This window comes from Felis catus, chromosome B3 (genome assembly GCF_018350175.1).
Source record: "Felis catus isolate Fca126 chromosome B3, F.catus_Fca126_mat1.0, whole genome shotgun sequence".
NCBI lineage: Eukaryota > Metazoa > Chordata > Mammalia > Carnivora > Felidae > Felis > Felis catus.
Window position 1 is genome coordinate 2,976,274 of NC_058373.1, and position 19,021 is coordinate 2,995,294.

Sequence of the window (19,021 nt, forward strand, 5' to 3'; positions counted from 1 at the left end):
GAAAACACGCCCCTATTGCATTCCCGCCCCCAGGGGGACGGGGCTTTGCCTTTGATTTTCAAAGCATATCTGATTTCCTGCAGCCTTTCCAGACTCAAAGGGTAAGACGGATTCCCACACGACGGTGAAGGAATAGCAACTCTTGCTTCAAATCTGCGCTTGAACCAACAGACCCGAATCCTTTGAAATATGACCGAACTGCTGTAAATTAACAAACAGTCATCTGGGGAACATAAAACAAAACCGGTGACAATGTGCTTCTAATTGCATGGGAGATCAGGATATTAGTGAGGTTTTATATTCTGCTTCATTGCCTACGAACCAGCATATATTTTCATAGTAATGCTTTTTCCAAGTAGAAACAATGCAAGGAGTCACAACTCAGTTTCTAAGATGAAGAGAAAACCGAAGGGAAAAAACATACAGCTAAAACGATGGCTTTAGTGCCTGGAACAGAGGTGGGAGGGCCAGGAGGAGGGAAGGAGGGAAGGAGGGGAGGAGGGAAGGAGGGGAGGAGGGAAGGAGGGCAGGAGGGCAGGAAGGAAGGGAGAGAAGGAGGAAGGACCAAAATAAATTTAAATGGCAGCTATAAAATTGTTCTTCAGGCTCAAACACCAAGCGGAAACCACGACTGAGTTTCCTGCTTTGGTGACAGACACCTGTAAACCTGCAGTTGTCCAAAGTGCCCTCGTGCCACGTGCAGGGCCCTGGGCTGGGCAAGAGGGTGTGGTTCACAGCAGCCACGCCAGAACCCCGGCTGGGTTAACGAGCTTCAGTCCCCTCACCAGACAGCTCAGCACTCTTCGTACACACGGTTCACAGTTCCAAGTTTCACACGCGGCTCGGGCAGGGCAGGGCTCCTGCAGGCGTTCACAGTCGCCTGCCTTTGTTCCTCTCTCCTCTGATACGCGGAGAACCGATGGAAAAGGCCGCCCCCTTGTGCTCATCTCGGAGTAGCTGCAGCCCCGGCTAAGAGCTGGAACCACGTCCACTATCCCAGGGGGATGGATGGCTTCTGAGAGCAGACGTGCCCCACGCAGCCCCTGCCCAGAAATGAAGGCTGGTGTGAATAAGGATCAGAGAAAGCGCCAGAGCTTCTGAGATGGCTCAAGTCCTAGAGAGCCATCCTGGACCTCTCCTGGGCACAGCCACGTGCAGCCTGGTCCCCTATGCATCCAATCAGGGTGACGACGGCTCTTCTAAAGCTCCTGGTGGTGACAAGTGTCTCTAGGGGGGGAAATTCCTATCCGGACTGCCAAATGGCCTCTGGACCCCTGGCTTTCTGAATGTCACCTAGAGCAATGCAGAGAGAGAGGAGGGCAGGGAGGCTGCTGAGAACAGCAGAGCCACCAAGAGACGTCGGAGAACCCAGGCAGGTGTAGGAGGGTTCTTGGAAAGCCAACCAAGAGAGAAGGAAAGGCCATAAGACATCACCCGACACAACCTGACTTCATACGGACACAACCTGACTTCCACCAAAGTGGCCGACTGGCCGGAGGTCTCCATCGGCCAACCAGGGTTGTTTCTCACGTAACAGACAGGTTGCCTTACTGGCTGGTTTGGGATCAAATCTGTGAAAGATCTGTAAATAATTGGGAAGACTAAATTTAAGCACCCAGCATGAAAAACCCAACCTAGGACAGAGCCAAATACATAATACACACAAAATACATGAATGTAAGATAGTAATTCGTCTATAAAACTAAGCAAACAAAAGTTTGTCTTTTTAAAGCAAACAACAGTTCACTACCTGCTAAAAAAAAATTAGATCTCATTTTTCTTTTAAGAGATTTTGGATCCTGAGAGAGGCTTATCAGAGACACTGATGTCCCCTCCTCCTTTCCCCAAATCCCCCCACCCTCAAATCTCAAATGTCCGAAGAAAGGGAAAAAGTACGGAAAATCTATGTCAGCTCAGAGAAAGATCTCATCCAAAGGCTTGGTCCAATCCAAATCCAAACTCTGAAAACCAGAACTAGATTACAGGTCACCCAGGCCTGCCAGAATTAATTTATGCCACCAAGAGAGAAGCTGCTCTCTCCAGAAGTTAAGAATAAGAGAGCGTGGACCTCCCCCATATCCAGGAGCCCGTTTCAGGTAAGACCCTGCGGCAGAAGAAGTCATTCTGGCAGCTGCCGGCTGGCTCAGGGGCACCCAGGCAGGCCTGGGGCCCACAGCTCAGACCCTGTGTAAAAGTGGAAAGGGCTTCTTCCCCGAGGAGACCAGCACCGGTACAATTTTCATCGTTTCCGTGATGCGGTAATCAAGTTGGGAGGCTGGTACAACGTCCTGCTGGGTGTGAGTCACGCCCCCCTCCTGAGCTCCGCGTCATGAGAAATGGCTCCACGGGATACAGATGCCAATTCTCCCCAAATGTACTTACAGATTCGCACAACATTATTCCCTTTCACGGGAGCACGTGTGCGTACGGAGGCATGTTTACGGACATCACACTGCCTAGGTCTTCTATATTACTGAGCTTTATTCACAGTAAAAGAAAGGTGATCGTGATTTACCTCTGTGAATAAAACATCATACTATAAATACTTAATGTACTGGAATGTAATAAAATGATCTGAAGTTCACAAGGAAGAATAAATAAATGTCCAAGGATAGCCAAAAACCCACTGGAATAAATAGTGATAAAATGAGATTAAAAAACAAACTATTGAAACCATGAAAACCAAACACTACAGACTGACAATATATCAGAACCGCAAACAGAGCCCGATAACAGATCACAGCATCGGAGGAAACTGAACGATAAAAGTGTTGGCCCAAGAGCCTTGCCTCTGGGAACAAAGGTAAGGCCGAGGAGTTTATGGGTAAGCCAGTCCGTGCCTAGAGGAACTTAAATGAGCACATGGGGTTTATATAACATAAGAGCAGAGTAAGAAAGAGAACAAAGTATCTGGAGGAGACCACGAGGACTAAAAAGGGGAGAGAACAGGAAAGTACCAGTGGGCCTTGGGTCTCCATCGGCCACAGCTCTGAGAACGGCGCGCAAACTGGGGACAGAGCAGCTCTCTGGACAACGAGCTCCTGGGTTCTGCCTGCCTGGGGCTGGAGTGGTGGCGGGGGGGCACCCTCAGCTCGGAGACAGGAAAGGGGCTTCAAATGGCTCCCGGGGCCAACAGCGGCCTCACAAAGCGCAGAACGGTGCTCTTCTCTCGACTGGACCGAGGCAGAAAAAAGAGCGGACGCTCAGAACGTCTCTGTTTCTCTAGCATCCTGTGCTTTCCAGCCTAGGATGCACCTGTGAGCCCCCCAGAACGCCTGGTCGCACCGAGGGGAGCAAAATGCGGCTCGACTCGGCGCACTGCAGGAGGGACAAAGGATTGCCAAGTGACAACGTGGCTCCAGGGTCCTGAAAAATCCTATCACATTGAAATGAAATGCTACTATCCCAATACCCTTTAACGAGGAATGTTCGGACCAAGGAAAGGATTTCGCTCTCAGCGACGAAATTCCAGAATATTTACACTGAAAAGAAAATGTGTCCGCCATTCTAAAGAGATGTCTTCCCCTTAAGGGACTCCCTCCCCACATCAGCTTGTGTGAAATGTCAGGATGGAATGAGCTGAGTGCCCACCTGCCCAGGACGGAGGGACTTCACTCCCTGCTGAAGGTGCGGTGACTCTCCTCCCCGGCTACAAAACTGGAAGCAGGCCACAGTCTATTTTATTCCAGGCAGAACCCGTGTACTCGCAGCTCCTGCTGCTAATTACAGACCTCTGACTAAGGATTTCCCTTGCAATTAACAGCTTAAAACCCTAATACACTTCCTTTTCAGGAAACAAACTATACTGCAATCCTGTGGTGTGCTTTATATCTGTGTTGTGAATCCCTGTTTTTTTCAGAATAGTACTTTAGAAGAATATATGCCCATGTTTATAGTTAATAACGTCTTGCAAAAAAAAAAAAAAAAATTTCACACCTTAACTCTGAATCCACCCTCAACAGCTCAAGGCCCGGCTGTCCGGGCACGTGGCCTGGTCGCTCGCGGAAGAATCTGTTCCTTCCGCACTCTGTGTTCAAGCTTGCGTACTTGCCTCTCGGTAGAAAAGTCTCCACCTCCCTCAAGGTGCAAGCCACAGCCTTCTGCCCGTCAGCCACTCCTCCTTCTCCCAGAAGCCTACTTCTGGAGTCCGGCTCTGATGCCAAGTTTGGAGCGGGGGTCCGAAGGCAATGTGGACCACTCAGGAGTCGCAAGGATGGTGCCTTCGTCTTGTTTCCTGTCATCTGTGCCAGCCTGTGTTTTCTCCTCAAGAAGCTGACAGAAGTTTTGGTTCTTTGTAACTGAATACCTAGGAAGAAGAGTGGGAGCCAAGAAATGGTTTCAGAAACAGCCAGAGCCTCTGATTTCTACACGGACCGCTGGGCTGGAACATTCTTCAGGTGGGCTTCCCCAGAACGAGGGAAGCATCAAAATGCTTATGACGGCCTACCTGGACATCCTTCCTTAGAGAAAAGGAAGTGCATTCAAACAGATGCCACATTCAATTGGAAAAGTGTTCTTTAATCTTCATATTTAAGGGCTTCACTTATGATTTATGGTCTTTACATGTGTGACTTCTGGCAGTCAACTAACGACATTTCCCATGGAAATCAACAGTAATAAGCTCCTTGCTTAACATTTTGCCGTTTGCTATTTTTAGAAACAAAAGAAGGGTCGCCACCCTAAAGCCTTCCGTTATTGTCATCTGCAAGGTAGGAGGCAGGATCAGAGCGGGTAAGCACCTCGCCTAAGACTACAAAGTAAACGCCGCTCAGCTGCAGCGTAACCCGAAGCATCCTAACTGCAGGCCACCTCTCAGCTCAACCCGCGGGGACAAATTCTCCAAGGCGGCACCAATGATGTCAAGTAAAGATATTAACACTGCCTTCCTTCCTAACTTAAAAAAGTAAAGCCGATGACACTCAAGGCGTGAAAAACTCAGAAGGCGAATCAGAACAGGCAACACAAGCCTACGAGTCACGGGAAGAACAAGGACATTTCCCGTCTTTGTGCGCCCCCTTCCTCCACCAAACCCTCTCTCCAGGGAGCTACTGCCTTGAATTTGCGGTTTACCTGTCCGTGTATCATTTATTATGCATGTATCTGTTGCTATTTACAGGTTTTTAACCTCCACATAAATGCTCGGCAACTTGCTTTTCAAATCCACCGTATCCGTGAGGCTGACTCCAGCCGGGGCCCAGTGTCATTCACTCTCACTTGGGATGGTATTTTTTTCCTCGTGACCGAACCACATTTTACTTCCTCACCCTTCCGTCCACGGACATTTACGGTGTTGCCATTTTGGTTTGTTTGTCTTTGCTCTCCTAAACAGTACGCGCCTGTCCACGTCTCCTCGTTTGGAGCCGACGTGAAAGCTTCTCTGATACACACGCCTGCCTGCAAGCGGGCTCGCCGCATCTTGGAGTCACGCAGTCAACCGAGGGGCACGAGAGCGTGTTTTTTGAGCCTTCTGGCAACTGGCCCACTGTCTGTCCCCTGGGAAAAAATCAAATCTCACTTGGTCAACAAGAAGACTATTACACCAATCAATAAGGACATCTTCCCAACCTTCGTTAAACCATTTACAAAAGTCACGTCATTTCCCCATTCCGTCACACGTGAAAAATACCAAGAAAAGAGGTCAGATCTGCTCTCCACCTTGTAGGTGCCACCTAAGAGTAAAAGAAGAATGTACTATTTCGAGATGGTGGGGAAGAAAATTTCCATCAAATAATCCTTTGCTCTCAAATAATGTCTAGAAAGGCAATGACCTTATTGACAGATAATCCTTAGGTTATAAACCTGTGATAACCTATGTATTCAAAAGAAGTTACAGTTACAGCCAATTGCTTCGGTCCATGATAAAAGGATCAGCGGACACCCCTTAACCCGGGGAACAAGCATTTTGCCAAACCATATGCCAACAATTCACCTGAGGTCACAGACAAGGGGATTCCAGCCACCACACAGCCCGGTGCTTTCGGAGCAGAAGGGACCCACAGCTGGTTCCATTTGTAAAGTGCAGCTACGGCCACCGGCCGGGAGGCACACAGACAAATGCAGTGATAAAGAGAACAACGTATAAAACTGAAGAAATCTAGCCAAGGTTATACTAAGATTCAGGCCATGAACACATTCATTCGAAGAGGAGGAAAAACATGAACCAAATCTTCTCAAAAATAGTAATAAAACGAGACAATTAGTGATAAATAGGAGGTAAGGCTTCATAAAGGTGCTACATTAATGTATTAAAAACTGTAACAGGGGCGCCTGGGTGGTTCAGCGGGTTAAGCGTCCAACTTAGGCTCAGGTCATGATTTCACGGTTGCTAAGTTTGAGCCTCACTCCGGGCTCTCTGCTGTCAGCGCAGAGCCCGCTTCAGACCCCCTGTCTCCTTCTCTCTCTGCCCCTCCCCTGCTCTCTCTCTCAAAAATAAATAAAAACATTTGAGGAAAAAAAAAAAACAGATGCACCTGGGTGGCTCAGGCGGTTGGTTAAGTGTCCGACTATTGGTCTCGACTCAGGTCATGATCTCACGGTTTGTGAGTTTGAGCCCCACATTGAGCTCTGTGCTCACAGTGCAGAGCATGCTTCGGATTCTCTCTCCCCCTCTCTCTGTCCCTTCCCTGCTCGCTCTCTGTCTCTCTCTCAAAAATAAATAAACTGAAAAAATAAAAATAAACCTATAATAGATGAGGAATTAAGAATAGAAGTAAAAATACAATATAACAAACAACCCAATAAGACTGATCAAAGAAAAGGGAAACAAAATTCAATATAGAAACAAAGAAGGTTAGATAACTACAGATACGGAGGCAGACAAAAATCCCAGCTTTCTATGTGTATTATTACGTGACCTTTGTGAACTTCAGTTTTCCCCACCATAAAATGTATCTACTGCCCTTGGCCCTGAGGAAATCAGATACTCAGCCCTGAAGACACAGGAGGTTCTGGCACGTGGTAAGCACTAACAGATGCTAACTCGGGATGTCATCATTATAATCAATATTAATGCCAGTATCCATGCAAATGAACTAAATAATCAATCTGAAATAATACGAGAGCATGAAGTACAAAAGCCAGCACAAGGAACGGTAAAAAGAACCTGAAAGGGAGAATAACAACTGATAAAATGATCAAATCTGTACGCTGATGACCAACCAGGTGTAGGTGGTTTCACGGGTGTTACTGTCAAAACTGTTTGAGGACCAGAAAATCCTTGTGCCATTTAAACTATTCCATAAAATAAAACGCAGTGAAAACTATCCCTCATTTGTAATTTGCCTCATGCAGCTCGTATGATGCTCTTATGTAAACTCCATAAACTTAAAATAAATAAATAAATAAATAAATATATATATAAAACGTATGTGTGTGTATATATATATATATACATACACATATATTGTGTATGTGTGTGTGTATATACATATATATATATATAACAATACAGGACAGCCATGGGTGCCTGGGTGGCTCAGTCGGTTGAGCATCCAACTTCAGCTCAGGTCATATCTCACAGTTCGTGAGCTCGAGCCCTGCGTCGGGCTCTGTGCTGACCACTCGGAGCCTGGAGCCTGCTTCAGATTCTGTGTCTCCCTCTCTCTCTGCCCCTCCTCTGTTCACACTCTGTCTCTCTCTCAAAAGTAAAGATTAAAAATAAATAAATAAATAAATAATACGGGTCAGCCCAACTTACAAACATAAACACGTTACACAGAAAAAAACTAGCGACAAATTGAATTCATTGCTTTATTAACGTGTTGAAATGCATTCAACAAATAGCTTATTCCAGGAATACGTGACTCATTTGATAGTAAGAAATGTGTTACTACTGTGATTCATGGCGTAAGTGGATCAAGAAAGAGAAAACATCACCTGAAAGGTGTAGAAAAGACCATTTGATAAATGTCAACATCTATGTACATTACAAAAAATCTTTTAATGATTATTTTTGAGAGAGAGAGAGCGTGAGCGCGCAGAGGGGCGGCGGGGGGGGTGGGGGGGGGTGGACAGGATCCAAAGTAGGCTCTGCACTGATAGCAGGGAGCCTGATGCGGGGCTCAAACTCACTAACCGTAAGGTCATGACCGAGCTGAAGGCAGCCACCAAACAGAGCAGCCATCTGGGCGCCCCCACATTTAAAAAGTTACTCTAGTAAACAGAACCAGTGATGGCAGTCACTGTATCATTTATAAAGACTGTGCAGATGAAATCCCGTGGAAACACAGCATAATGTACCCGAGGACTCCTACACCGTCAGGAATGAGACACCACTACTGCACCCCCGTGCATCCCTATCCTGGGAGTTACAGCAAACATACTGACACAAAAAGCTATGAATATGAGAGAAGATCATCTCTGAAAGAAATACGTACAGGTTTTAAACAGCGTGATTAATTTTACATCAAAAATACACGATTCAACCGCACACGTAACAGTGGTTAAGATGATAAATGTTACATTATGTTTGTTACCACAATTTTAAGAAACGAACGTTCATATGTGGATATAAGGAGCCTGGTGGTTATCCCTCTCCTAGCAGAGAACGCTCATTCATTATCTGCATATTTCAAATGGACCTAGTATATTTTGGCCTACACGATACTGAAAACGACCTCTACAGAGAACTTAAAACGTAACCCTTAGAATTCACATATGAGCTCAAACATCAAAATACAAAGACAAACTTACATGATAAAGAAATAAAGAGAACGCACACACACACAGAACGGGTCAGGAGAAAGACAACAGACCAGACTCAATGAATCAAACATTTTAGGTACCTAGTCCAGATGATTTTACATGTGAACTACTTCCAAACCTTCAAAGGAAAGATAATTCTCACCTTCTACAGACATTTCCCTAGAACGGCAACATCCAGTTCGGTAGCCAGGAGGGACGCGTGGTTTCTAGTGCATCTGATGGAGGGAACCTTTAATGTTACTTGATCCCAACCTATTTAAATTTTAAAAAGCACATAAGGCTACTGACTGCCATCACACGGAGCAGCTCCAGAGGGGGCAAGAGATGAAGTTTCCTGTTTTGGAAATACCAAGAAAATAAGAGCCAAACTTACTTACCATCCAAGAAAAATCTGGACGAAATGCTAGTTAGCCGAACAGAACGGTGTGTGATGAGAACGTGCGATGATCGGGGGCTGCCTTTCTTTTTTTTTCCCCCAGGAATGCAAGCACAATGAAGAATAATCAGGAAGTAATTAAACAGGATCCACGACATCAATTACAGCGACTAGAAAAGCTTCTGAGAACACACCCATAAAATTTAGCATCTATTCTCGGTTGGAAAAAAAAGCATACTTGATGGCATGGTAAATAAGAGACATGAATCAATGGGTACCAGCAACACCTGAGACTAAAATGGGTACTTTCATTAAAGTTAGGGAAGAACCAGACAGAATATCAGAGTACAGCAGCGGTCATTATCACCTATCGTATTTTTACGGGCAGATCTAAAAATAAGAAACAAGACACATGATAAGGAAACAATAAAATCGCTATCATCTGTGAAAGGAAAATTAGGAAAACCAGCTGAAACTTTTAACACTAAGTAAGGCTCCGGTCATTTACTGATTAAAACAGATTCTTTCCAAGTGAAGCAATGTTGATAATAAGGTGTATTTAAAAGAAATTCACTAGTAAGTGAATTTAATGTATTACAAAAATTACCACAAAGACTTAAGAGTCACAGACTGTTGAGATTTCCTTTGAAATAACAACATCAAATCTGCATGTAGTGCCCTTGGAAGGATCTGGCTCCTCAACTGCTCCACTTAAGACGGACAGACTCAGAGGCAGACGGACAGACACGCACACCCTTCGTTCAGCTTTCACTTTTCACTGACTTCCTATCACCCAGCGACGAACCATGAAGAACTAAAGTCAGTTCAGAAAAAAAGCTAATTAATATTCTTTTCCTCTTGATGTGACAGGAGGAATATCACATTTCGTCTTAGAATATGGCCTTGAAATTTTAAAGATTTAGCCATATGGAAGAGATCTGAAAGCGTAGAAGAAAAGGCTAAAGATTTGGAATCCTAATTCAATTTCCCCTCACATTTTAATAGGAGCCTGTAGCAAACATTTATTTTCAGAGACTTTCTTGGTAGGGGACTGAACAAAAGGCCATTGTGTGTTAAACATGGGGAGGTCTCTGCGGTCCCATCTATCTGAGTTTTTTAGACATCAGGTTGGAATTAAATCATTTGAGACTCTAAATCAACTATTTCCAGACCACAAAATCTATTCCACACTTATCAGTCAATGCAAGTTCTCCAAGTGAGTTATAGCCGAGTTCAAATGTGAAATCTGCATTTTTCAAGTGCCAATAAAGGAACTTTCCTTTGGACTTTGACTATACACCCTGAATTGTGCAAAAATGCCATATGAGTTTTCATTTCCTTCTCCAACAAAAATTTTCATCTGCATTTGATAAATCCTACTCAGTATCATTTCTGATGAAAAGCATATGGACATAAGGCATATCATTCTCTGTTACTTTCTTATTAAGTAGGAATTACAACCTTTTCTCTAAGTTAACAAGAGCAAAATAGACGCAATTTATAGGCCTGCCCCGATCGCTATAAACATCGCCACATCTTAATTTGCGATATGCGCCCTGTCATGGGCCTGCTAAAATATGAAAGACAACAAGGAGTTATCTGCGGTTCGTGGTGCGGTCACTTTAAAACATGTTCACAAATTCTATGACATGTCTGCCAGTCAGTCTCCTCTCTCTGAAGATGGGCCAGTCGTGGTGACTCGCTTCCAGTGTGGAGTGAGGTCAAAGCCAGTGAGGCTAGGTCACGAACGCTGATACAGCTTCTGCAGAGCCCATCACCTCCTGTGAGGAGCCCAGGGGCCCTGGGGGAGGCTACGCTTTCAGGCCCAGTCCCACGCCCCAGCCAAGGTCCCAGCCAGCCGGCACCAGCCCGCAGCCAGTGAGGGACGCTCGCGCCCAGGCCAGGGGCAGCTCCATGGACACCTTGGGAAAGACAGACAAGCTGTCTGCTAAGCCATGCCCAAACTGCAGATCTGTGAGAAAATAACGGCCGACTTTGTTTTAAGCTCTCAGGCTTTGGCCGCTTCATTATGCAGCAACAGGTAACCGGAACGTGTATGTTACTTCCACCAAATTCAGCTGCCCATCTTATTTTTTTTTTAACTTAAAATCTCCCAAGAAGACAAACTGTTTTAAGTTAAACAGCCAACCAACAGGGGCGCCCGGGTGGCTCAGCCGGTTGAGCATCCGACTTCGGCTCAGGTCATGATCTTGCGGTCTGTGGGTTCAAGCCCTGCATCAGGCTCTGTGCTGACAGCTCAGAGCCTGGAGCCTGCTTCTGATTCTGTGTCTCCCTCTCTCTACCCCTTCCCTGTTCATGCCCTGTCTCTCTCTGTCTCTCAAAGATGAATAAACATTTTTTTTAAAAATGAAAGAAAAACACAACCAATAAACACAGCAAACCCACCGGTGCTGACCCCCCACCGCGTGCTCAGCCGACCCGGCCCGGCAGCCTCGGGGCTGGCGGCCCAGCTCCCGTTCCCCTGGGCTGTCCTATCCATTCCTGGCCGAGGGCTTCTCCCCACTCAACCCGCCGCAGCCCTAGGCCTGCTCCTCTGTTCCTCCCTGAACCTCCTCCCAGCTTTGGAAAGTTCCTTATTAAACACGTGGCTGATGAAACTGCTGCTCCTATGACAAGTGCTCCAGTTTTGTAACCAATTAGCAAGTGGCTTTTGCCTAAAAGGGTCACTCTGACTCCAAGGCTGGTAACCAGGTTCAAGAGGTTCCGATGGGGCCACTTAAATGGGTTAACAACCCAACCAAGTAACTAGTATTCTTCCAAAGGAGCATCAGGGAGGGAGATACCCTAATTCCTAATGATCTGAAGTTTCTTCTCTAAGAAACACAAGCCTGAAAAGTTAAAGCCGGGCCCTGAGAGAGAATGTAGTTTGGACTTTTTTTTCATCAGTGGAAAACTGATATAACCCACTCTAGATTTTCATGACATACGTACGTACTAAGAATTTTTACCTCCCCCCATCCTTACGGAAATGTCAACCTACCATAATAAGTGGCCATTTTCAACTTCAACGTTGTGCGTATTTTACAAACAAAATGTAATTCTGTGTATATTTTATAGCTAGACCAAAGAAAGTACGCCACACAATGCTATTTAATATTCTGTCCTTAACGTTTAGAATGTATGGTAAGTGTAACAGTATGCGAGAAATATAATAAAAGTCCTGGGAACCCACAAATAGTCTTCTTAAAACAAATTTAAAGTGGCTAGTCTATTTTTATCACACGAAACGTTAGCAATCACTGCTCTGGTCTAAATCATTTGGGGAAACTCAAGTCCAGAAAGGTCATACAACTGGCCTGCGGCCATATAACTAAGGCTAATAACCAGCAAAACCATGACCAGAATTTTTGTATCCTCGTGTTTTCTAGTCGTGCACGGGGCTCAGTCAGATTTGGATTAATAAAAGGAAAACAATTATTTTAGTTTCCATTCAAAAGGCAAGTCAGAGTGGCTGGCTGGATTCCAGCTCCTTCAATGCCACATTCATAACCCTTCTGGTGCACGGCCCTCCTGAATGCAAAGAAACAGAATCCTGACAGAGGGGCCGCAGGCAGCGCTAGACAAGCGTGGGAGGAAAGCGGGCGGCCGTGTGGACCGGCTGGTCAAAAGCCACTCACAAGCCAAACTCCTTGTCTTAACTGCGGAGGCTGTCAGAGTAAGATACCCAGCGCCTTGCTCCTACTGCGGCTAGGGGCGGCCACGTGACAAAAGCCACAAAAAATGAGACTACAGAGAAGTCACTAAGCGGGCATCTCTTCCCAAATGACAACAGCGCTGTGAGAAGGCCTTTGGCCCTAGTGCCCTCCTCCTGCCAGGAACGTGGCTGTGATTCCTGGAGATGCTAGAGCCACCTTGGTTCCCTGGGGGCACAATCTAGGATTGCAAACAGGCCGACAGAAGGAACCTGGCTCGCTGAGGACACAGGAGAGCCGTCACCCCGGCCCCGGACTGTCTGTGCTCAGGCTTCCTGGTGAGTGAAATTCGTCACAAGCATGCGTTTGGGTTTCGGTTACCTGCAGCTACGCACAAGCTTAGCTCTTTGGCAAAATTAATCCGGCTTCCCCCTCCACGCGTTTTGACCCAAAGTGGTGCGTCCGTCTGTGTTATTTCCAGATCGCTACATCTGGTGAGCAAATGTTGACGCACCTTCACCATCACCTCGCAATTATTCTGAAATATCAGGAGAAGGGAAGGGGGCACGTGTCTCTTCTCCAAGAGGAAGAAAGTTCTAGCTCACAGTAGGTCTCCTGACGCAGATGGCAGGGGAGGGCTGCCCGGAGAAGCAGATGAGAGAGAGATGGCGTCCCTCCTTATCAGCTGCAGAACCTCAGTCCCGGACGGCAGACGGAAATCCAGAAGAGAGAACGACTGCCCGTCAAGTTCCCAACCTCGACCGGGCAAAGACTACAAATGCCGGGCCTTAACGGGAGGAGACATGGCAAATACCATTCCCTCTCAAATACCTTCTCCTGCCCTTGAGCGTTAGGTCCGAGATCTTCCGCCTTACCTTTCACTGAAGAAACAAAATGGGCTGAATTGGAGCAACACGGCCACCCAAGGAAGGCTTATAAACAAAGACAGAGGGGCGCCTGGGTGGCGCAGTCGGTTAAGCGTCCGACTTCAGCTCAGGTCACGATCTCGCGGTCCGTGACTTCGAGCCCCACGTCGGGCTCTGTGCCGATAGCTCGGAGCCTGGGGCCTGCTTCCGATCCTGTGTCTCCCTCTCTCTCTGCCCCTCCCCCGTTCATGCTCTGTCTCTCTCTGTCCCAAAAATAAATAAAAACGTTGAAAAAAATAAAAAATAAAAAATAAACAAAGACAGAGTATTATTCATTCTTCTTCCCATGTTCTTCCCCATACGGTACTTTGCTGGCTACGGCAGCTCACAAACATACCAACCGTCAAGGTCCCCTGGCATTTTCCAAAGGGTTGGAAGAGAATGGGGAACACTTGATGGGAAGCTAGGAATTCCACTAATTTCATGCCCCTCCACAAGAAAAGAATTCAAGCATAAAGAGAAGAATGGGTCTCTGTGAAGGAGAGGCAAAATGCTCAGGCAAGTTTCTTGGTCTCAAGTTCACAAAATCCAGATCGATCATTAGCTGTTGTGGACCAGCCGTCTAGACCATTTCTCTAAAACATAAAGAGAATTCCCAGCCGAGCAATCACCCAGTACACAGCTTTATGGCCGACAAGCACCCTACGGGCTCAGAAAGCAGCAGTACATGACATAGAGCATTTCACACACTCAGGTGCCGTGATGCTCCGAGGAAGATCCCTCAATCCGAGACTTCAGGGTTCACTAAGGACCTCAAAACGTGAGTTCTGCCCACAGAAGCAGAAGCCAAGTATGTAAGAAACACTGCAGGGTTGACAAACAGTATTTATGGATATAAACGGATAAACGCTATTAGTTTTTTTTTTTTTAAGTTATTTTATTTTTGAGAGAGAGTGAGCACGTGTGCACGTGTGCATGGGAAGGGCAGAGACAGAGAGGGAGAGAGAGAATCCGAAGCAGGCTCTGTGCTGTCAGTGCAGAGCCCGACATGGGGCCCAATCTCATGAACCAGGAGATCATGACTTGAGCCGAGATCAAGAGTCAGACGCTTAACTGACTGAGCCCCCCAGGAACCCCTCTTTCTCTCTCTCTTTTTTTTTTTAAAGGTTATTTATTTTGTGTGTGTATGTGTGTGTGAGAGGGAGGGAGGGAGGGAGGGAGGGAGGGAGGGAGGGAGAGAGAGAGAGAGAGAGCGCGTACGCATGAGTGGGGGAAGGGCAGAAAGAGAATCCCAAGCAGGCTCCGTGCTGTCAGCATACAGCCTGACACGGGGCTTGATCTCACAAACCGTGAGATCGTGACCCAAGCTATAATCAAGAGTCAGATGCTTAACCGACTGAGCCACCCAGCTGCCCTGATAACTACTATTAGTAAAGCAACATTTAATGGATAAAAAATACTGGAACAGAGGAAATGAGTTAAATAGAACTTTACATCAGAATAGTTTCCAATAACTGAGAACCAGAAGTGTCTTACTCATCCAGACTGACTTTTAAGTGAGCAGGACTCCCCCTTCTTGCTCCCAACCAAATGGAGCCCCAGCTTAAAACCGGGCATTCACCAATTACTCAGGCAGTACTTTTAAAAACAGAACTTCCAGAACCCACAGCAAGTTACTGATCCACATGCTAACTGCTCAAACGCACAAACTTAAAGGCTCAGGTCACCAGAAAAAAAATAACCAAAGTGAAAAAGAGATCAAAGCCATTTCCTTCAAAATTTCACAAGTCTGTGCGGCAGGTAGGGCAGGGCGACCTCTCAGAACGGAGTGTAGACGAGGCTCGCCACGGGCCCGCAGCGCCGCCTTACCTAGCACGTTCCCTGGAGGCACCTCCACTAGGCCTTCCAGCTCCCTCCCCATCAGGAGATACAGGTTTTCCAGAGTGCAGCACGCCATGTGGGGGACCGGGGGGAGGTCGTCCAGTGGGGTGGAGAAGCCCGACGGCACCTGGCCAAAGAGAAACGATTGGAGAGAAGTTAGGAGACGTCAAACAGAAACACTAGTTCGTGTCGATAAGGTTACGTTGATCCACAGGGGAGATGGTGCGGTCACGTCACGTCAACCCGAAGCCCGGAAGTCTGAAGTGATAGAAAGTATGCCGCGCTTTATGAAAAAATCTAAATTTCTCAAGTATTTAAAAACTGTCAAGAAAGGGACACAGTCATCAGTTTTACGACTAAGTAATATAAATTCTGTGACCTAGTACCGCCATATTAGCCAAAAAACAAAAATCCCCACAGCCCCTGGCCAGTATTTACGGGAACCGTGCCACACACCAGTCCTGGTACCACTGTGCTATTACTTCCACACTTTTTATCACTTAAAATTGTTTTAATCTAAGGGCACCTGGGTGGCTCAGTCGGTTGAGCGTCTGACTTCGGCTCAAGTCACGGTCTCGCGGTCTGTGAGTTCGAGCCCCGTATCAGGCTCTGTGCGGACGGCTCAGAGCCTGGAGCCTGCTTCGGGTTCTGTGTCTCCCTCTCTCTCTGCCCCTCCCTGGCTCGTGCTCTGTCTCTCAAAAATAAAATAAACATTAAAAAAAATTGTTTTAATTGTTTTAATCTCATCATAATGCCCTGCAAGCGCTCAGCAAGAGCAGGTGCTGGTGCTGAGTTGCACAAGGAAATGACCAAGCGGGACAGCAGCCAGTGATAAAACGCCACCAAAATGGCCAAACATGGCTGTTACATGCTATGCTGTTAATCTGGAAGGCCGTGAATACTGGGGACACTGATGAGAAGACAGAGCAAGTTACCGCAGGGATATGCTGCAGGGATAACAGATTTATGCGCTCACCTCGTATCATATTTGATCTTAAGTTTCGTCAAGAATTATTTAGTATTCAAGACAGTATCATTCAGCGACCTCCATATAAATGCAAGTACCCTAAAGGCCTTTAAATCAACCAACTAACCTTTGGTACCCACAGGCCCAAGGCACCGTGCTACTGCTGTCTATGAAAAGAAAAAATGTTAAGCTACAGCATATATAAAGATAACTAACATCACAAACAGAGTGGGTGACAAAAAAGCACTACAGGCAAGTAAATTCACAGACACTCAGAGGAGGGAGAAGCTATTGCGTTAGGGTGAACTTGGAAACCCCATGAAAATGTGGGCCTTTTGGGCGCATGCTACATTTAAACGTACATGTTCCGATTCAGCGACAGGTCTGCAGGATAGCTCTAAAGACAAATTGGAAAGAAATTTTAAAAAGGATTAAATTGGAAGACAAAAAAATTATCTATAGATAATACAATCATCCAGTTAGAACCAGCTACAGATAAATGATAATTAGTAAGACACTGTGAGCAAGGTGGCTAGACATAAGATCATTATACAAAAGTTAGCTGTCCCTACGTCAGCAAGAGAAAAAAATACATTTTTTTAAACAGTAACTTTTAGAATGGCAACAAAATATAAGATAGCTGGGAAGAAGTCTAACAAAGTGATTAGGTATCTTTATGGATAAAATTGTAAAACTTTAACGAAAATCATTTAAAATAACCTAAATAAACAGGTAGGTATGCCTGATAGATTCACAGATAGATTCTATATTACAAACTGTTGACTCGTACCAAACACATGTACTGATTTAAAGCAATCGGTCTCTCAAAGGAGCTTTTCATAGAACCTGTCAAGCCGACCATCAACTTTATATGGAAGAGTAAAGAGTTAGCAATAAGCAAGGCACTCACAAAGACAGACACGGTAGAGGGCACAGCCTTTGATATATCGAAACATTTAGAAGTGAAGTCAGCACTCAACAGACACGGTGACACACAAACAGAAAAAATGAAGTCTGTTCGTCCAGAAACAGACCAAGGCGCAAACGAAACGCGACTTAGGACAGATGGCAGAGTGGTGGGTCGAGATGGACATTCATGAATCGTATTAGGACAACTGGTGTTTGTATCGGGACAAAAACAAAACTGGATGCCTTCCTCATAGAATATATAAATACTGAACCAAACATTTAAGCGTGAAAGGCAAAACATAAACCTTAGAAGGAAACACGGGCAAAAATTTGGGCTTCCGTGTGGTCGTAATTTAAATTTTCTCAAACACGATACAAAAACCAAAACTGATAATGGAAAAGACTGATAAATCCCACCACATTAAAACTAAGAATCTTCACATTAAAATGTACTAACAGAATGTGTGACAAGTCCCGAGCTGGAGAAGAAACCTGCAAAACTTAGAACTGACAAGAAATTAGCATTCAGCTTCCACAAAGAACATCTGAAAACCAGTATTAAAATTGTATCCGGCACGAGTGAAAAATATGCAAATGACCCAAAGATATCTCCACAGGAAAAGGCACGAATGACCAATAAACATATTAAAAGGGCAATGAAGAAAATGTGAATTAAAACCACTCGAACGGACCAGGTCATCTACATCTGACTGGCAAAAATTAAGACCCTGACAACAGCACATTTTGGGGACGGTGTGGAAATGGAGCTGGTGACACATGGGACGCTCCTCTGGGGGACGATCTGGAATTAACCAGGTAGCTGGAGATGTACAGATCCTGTTACCCAGAGGATCCCTCTAAGGGTGTATTACCGAGAACTTCTCGCAAATGTGCCTGAGGAAATGTGTACAAAAATATTCCAGGTAGCATTGTTTAGAGGAGCCAAAAACGAATGCAGCCCAAATACACAGTAACTGGAAGATGGAAACATAAAACGTTTGTCTACACAACGGAATACTATGCGGCAACGAACAATGAACAAAGTACAGGAACAGGTGTCGACTTAGATCAACCTCACAATGTTAGGTAAAAAAAAACTGAGCTGTAGAAGAATACCGACAGTAAGATTCCATCTATACAAAGTTCAAAAAGAAGAGGTTTTTCTCAGTGCATATACAGGTCGTAAAACCACACATACACACACAAAAAGGCAAAAGAGTAGCGGACAGACTGACGGTGGTCTCCCCATGACTCCTGCCGCCTGGCGTTCACGCCTTCACGCAACCCCCTCCCCTGGGCGTGACCGGGGCCGGTGGCTTGCTGCTCACCAACAGCGTTCGGCAAAGGCGGCGGGACATCACTCTCATGCTTGCGTAACATCACACGAGACCGTCTTGCTGATAAATTCAGCCTAGACTCTCCTCGCCAGCTGGAAGGGGCACCGCCAAGCCGGGAAAGGCCAAATGACGGGAAACCGCAGGCGGCTTCTAGGCCAGAAAGAACGTGGAGCCCTCAGCCCTCCAGGTACCGGGATGCGACTCGGCCAGCAACCCGAGCCACCCCGGGGGCCGACCCCTTCCCGATTGAGCCTCCGGAGAACACAGTCTGGTCTACACTCCGGCGTGGACCCCCGCTCCACAGAAACACGGAGACCGTGGATTTGCTC

The 19,021-nt window shown here is 46.1% G+C and overlaps 1 protein-coding gene across 4 annotated transcripts in view; it reads right to left on the reverse strand.

Moving 5' to 3' along the window:
- Positions 1–19,021, reverse strand: part of EFL1 (elongation factor like GTPase 1) — a 122,953-nt gene that overhangs the window by 60,418 nt on the left and 43,514 nt on the right. For 2 of the 4 annotated variants that reach the window (XM_045058728.1, XM_045058727.1), the window contains 2 exons: positions 15,468–15,606; positions 4,052–4,306 (listed from right to left, as the gene is read on the reverse strand). In XM_045058728.1, coding sequence (XP_044914663.1) covers positions 4,052–4,306; positions 15,468–15,606 — 394 coding nt within the window. The remainder of the gene's footprint in view (positions 1–4,051; positions 4,307–15,467; positions 15,607–19,021) is intronic. The other 2 variants (XM_023254828.2, XM_023254827.2) reach the window with 1 other exon arrangement.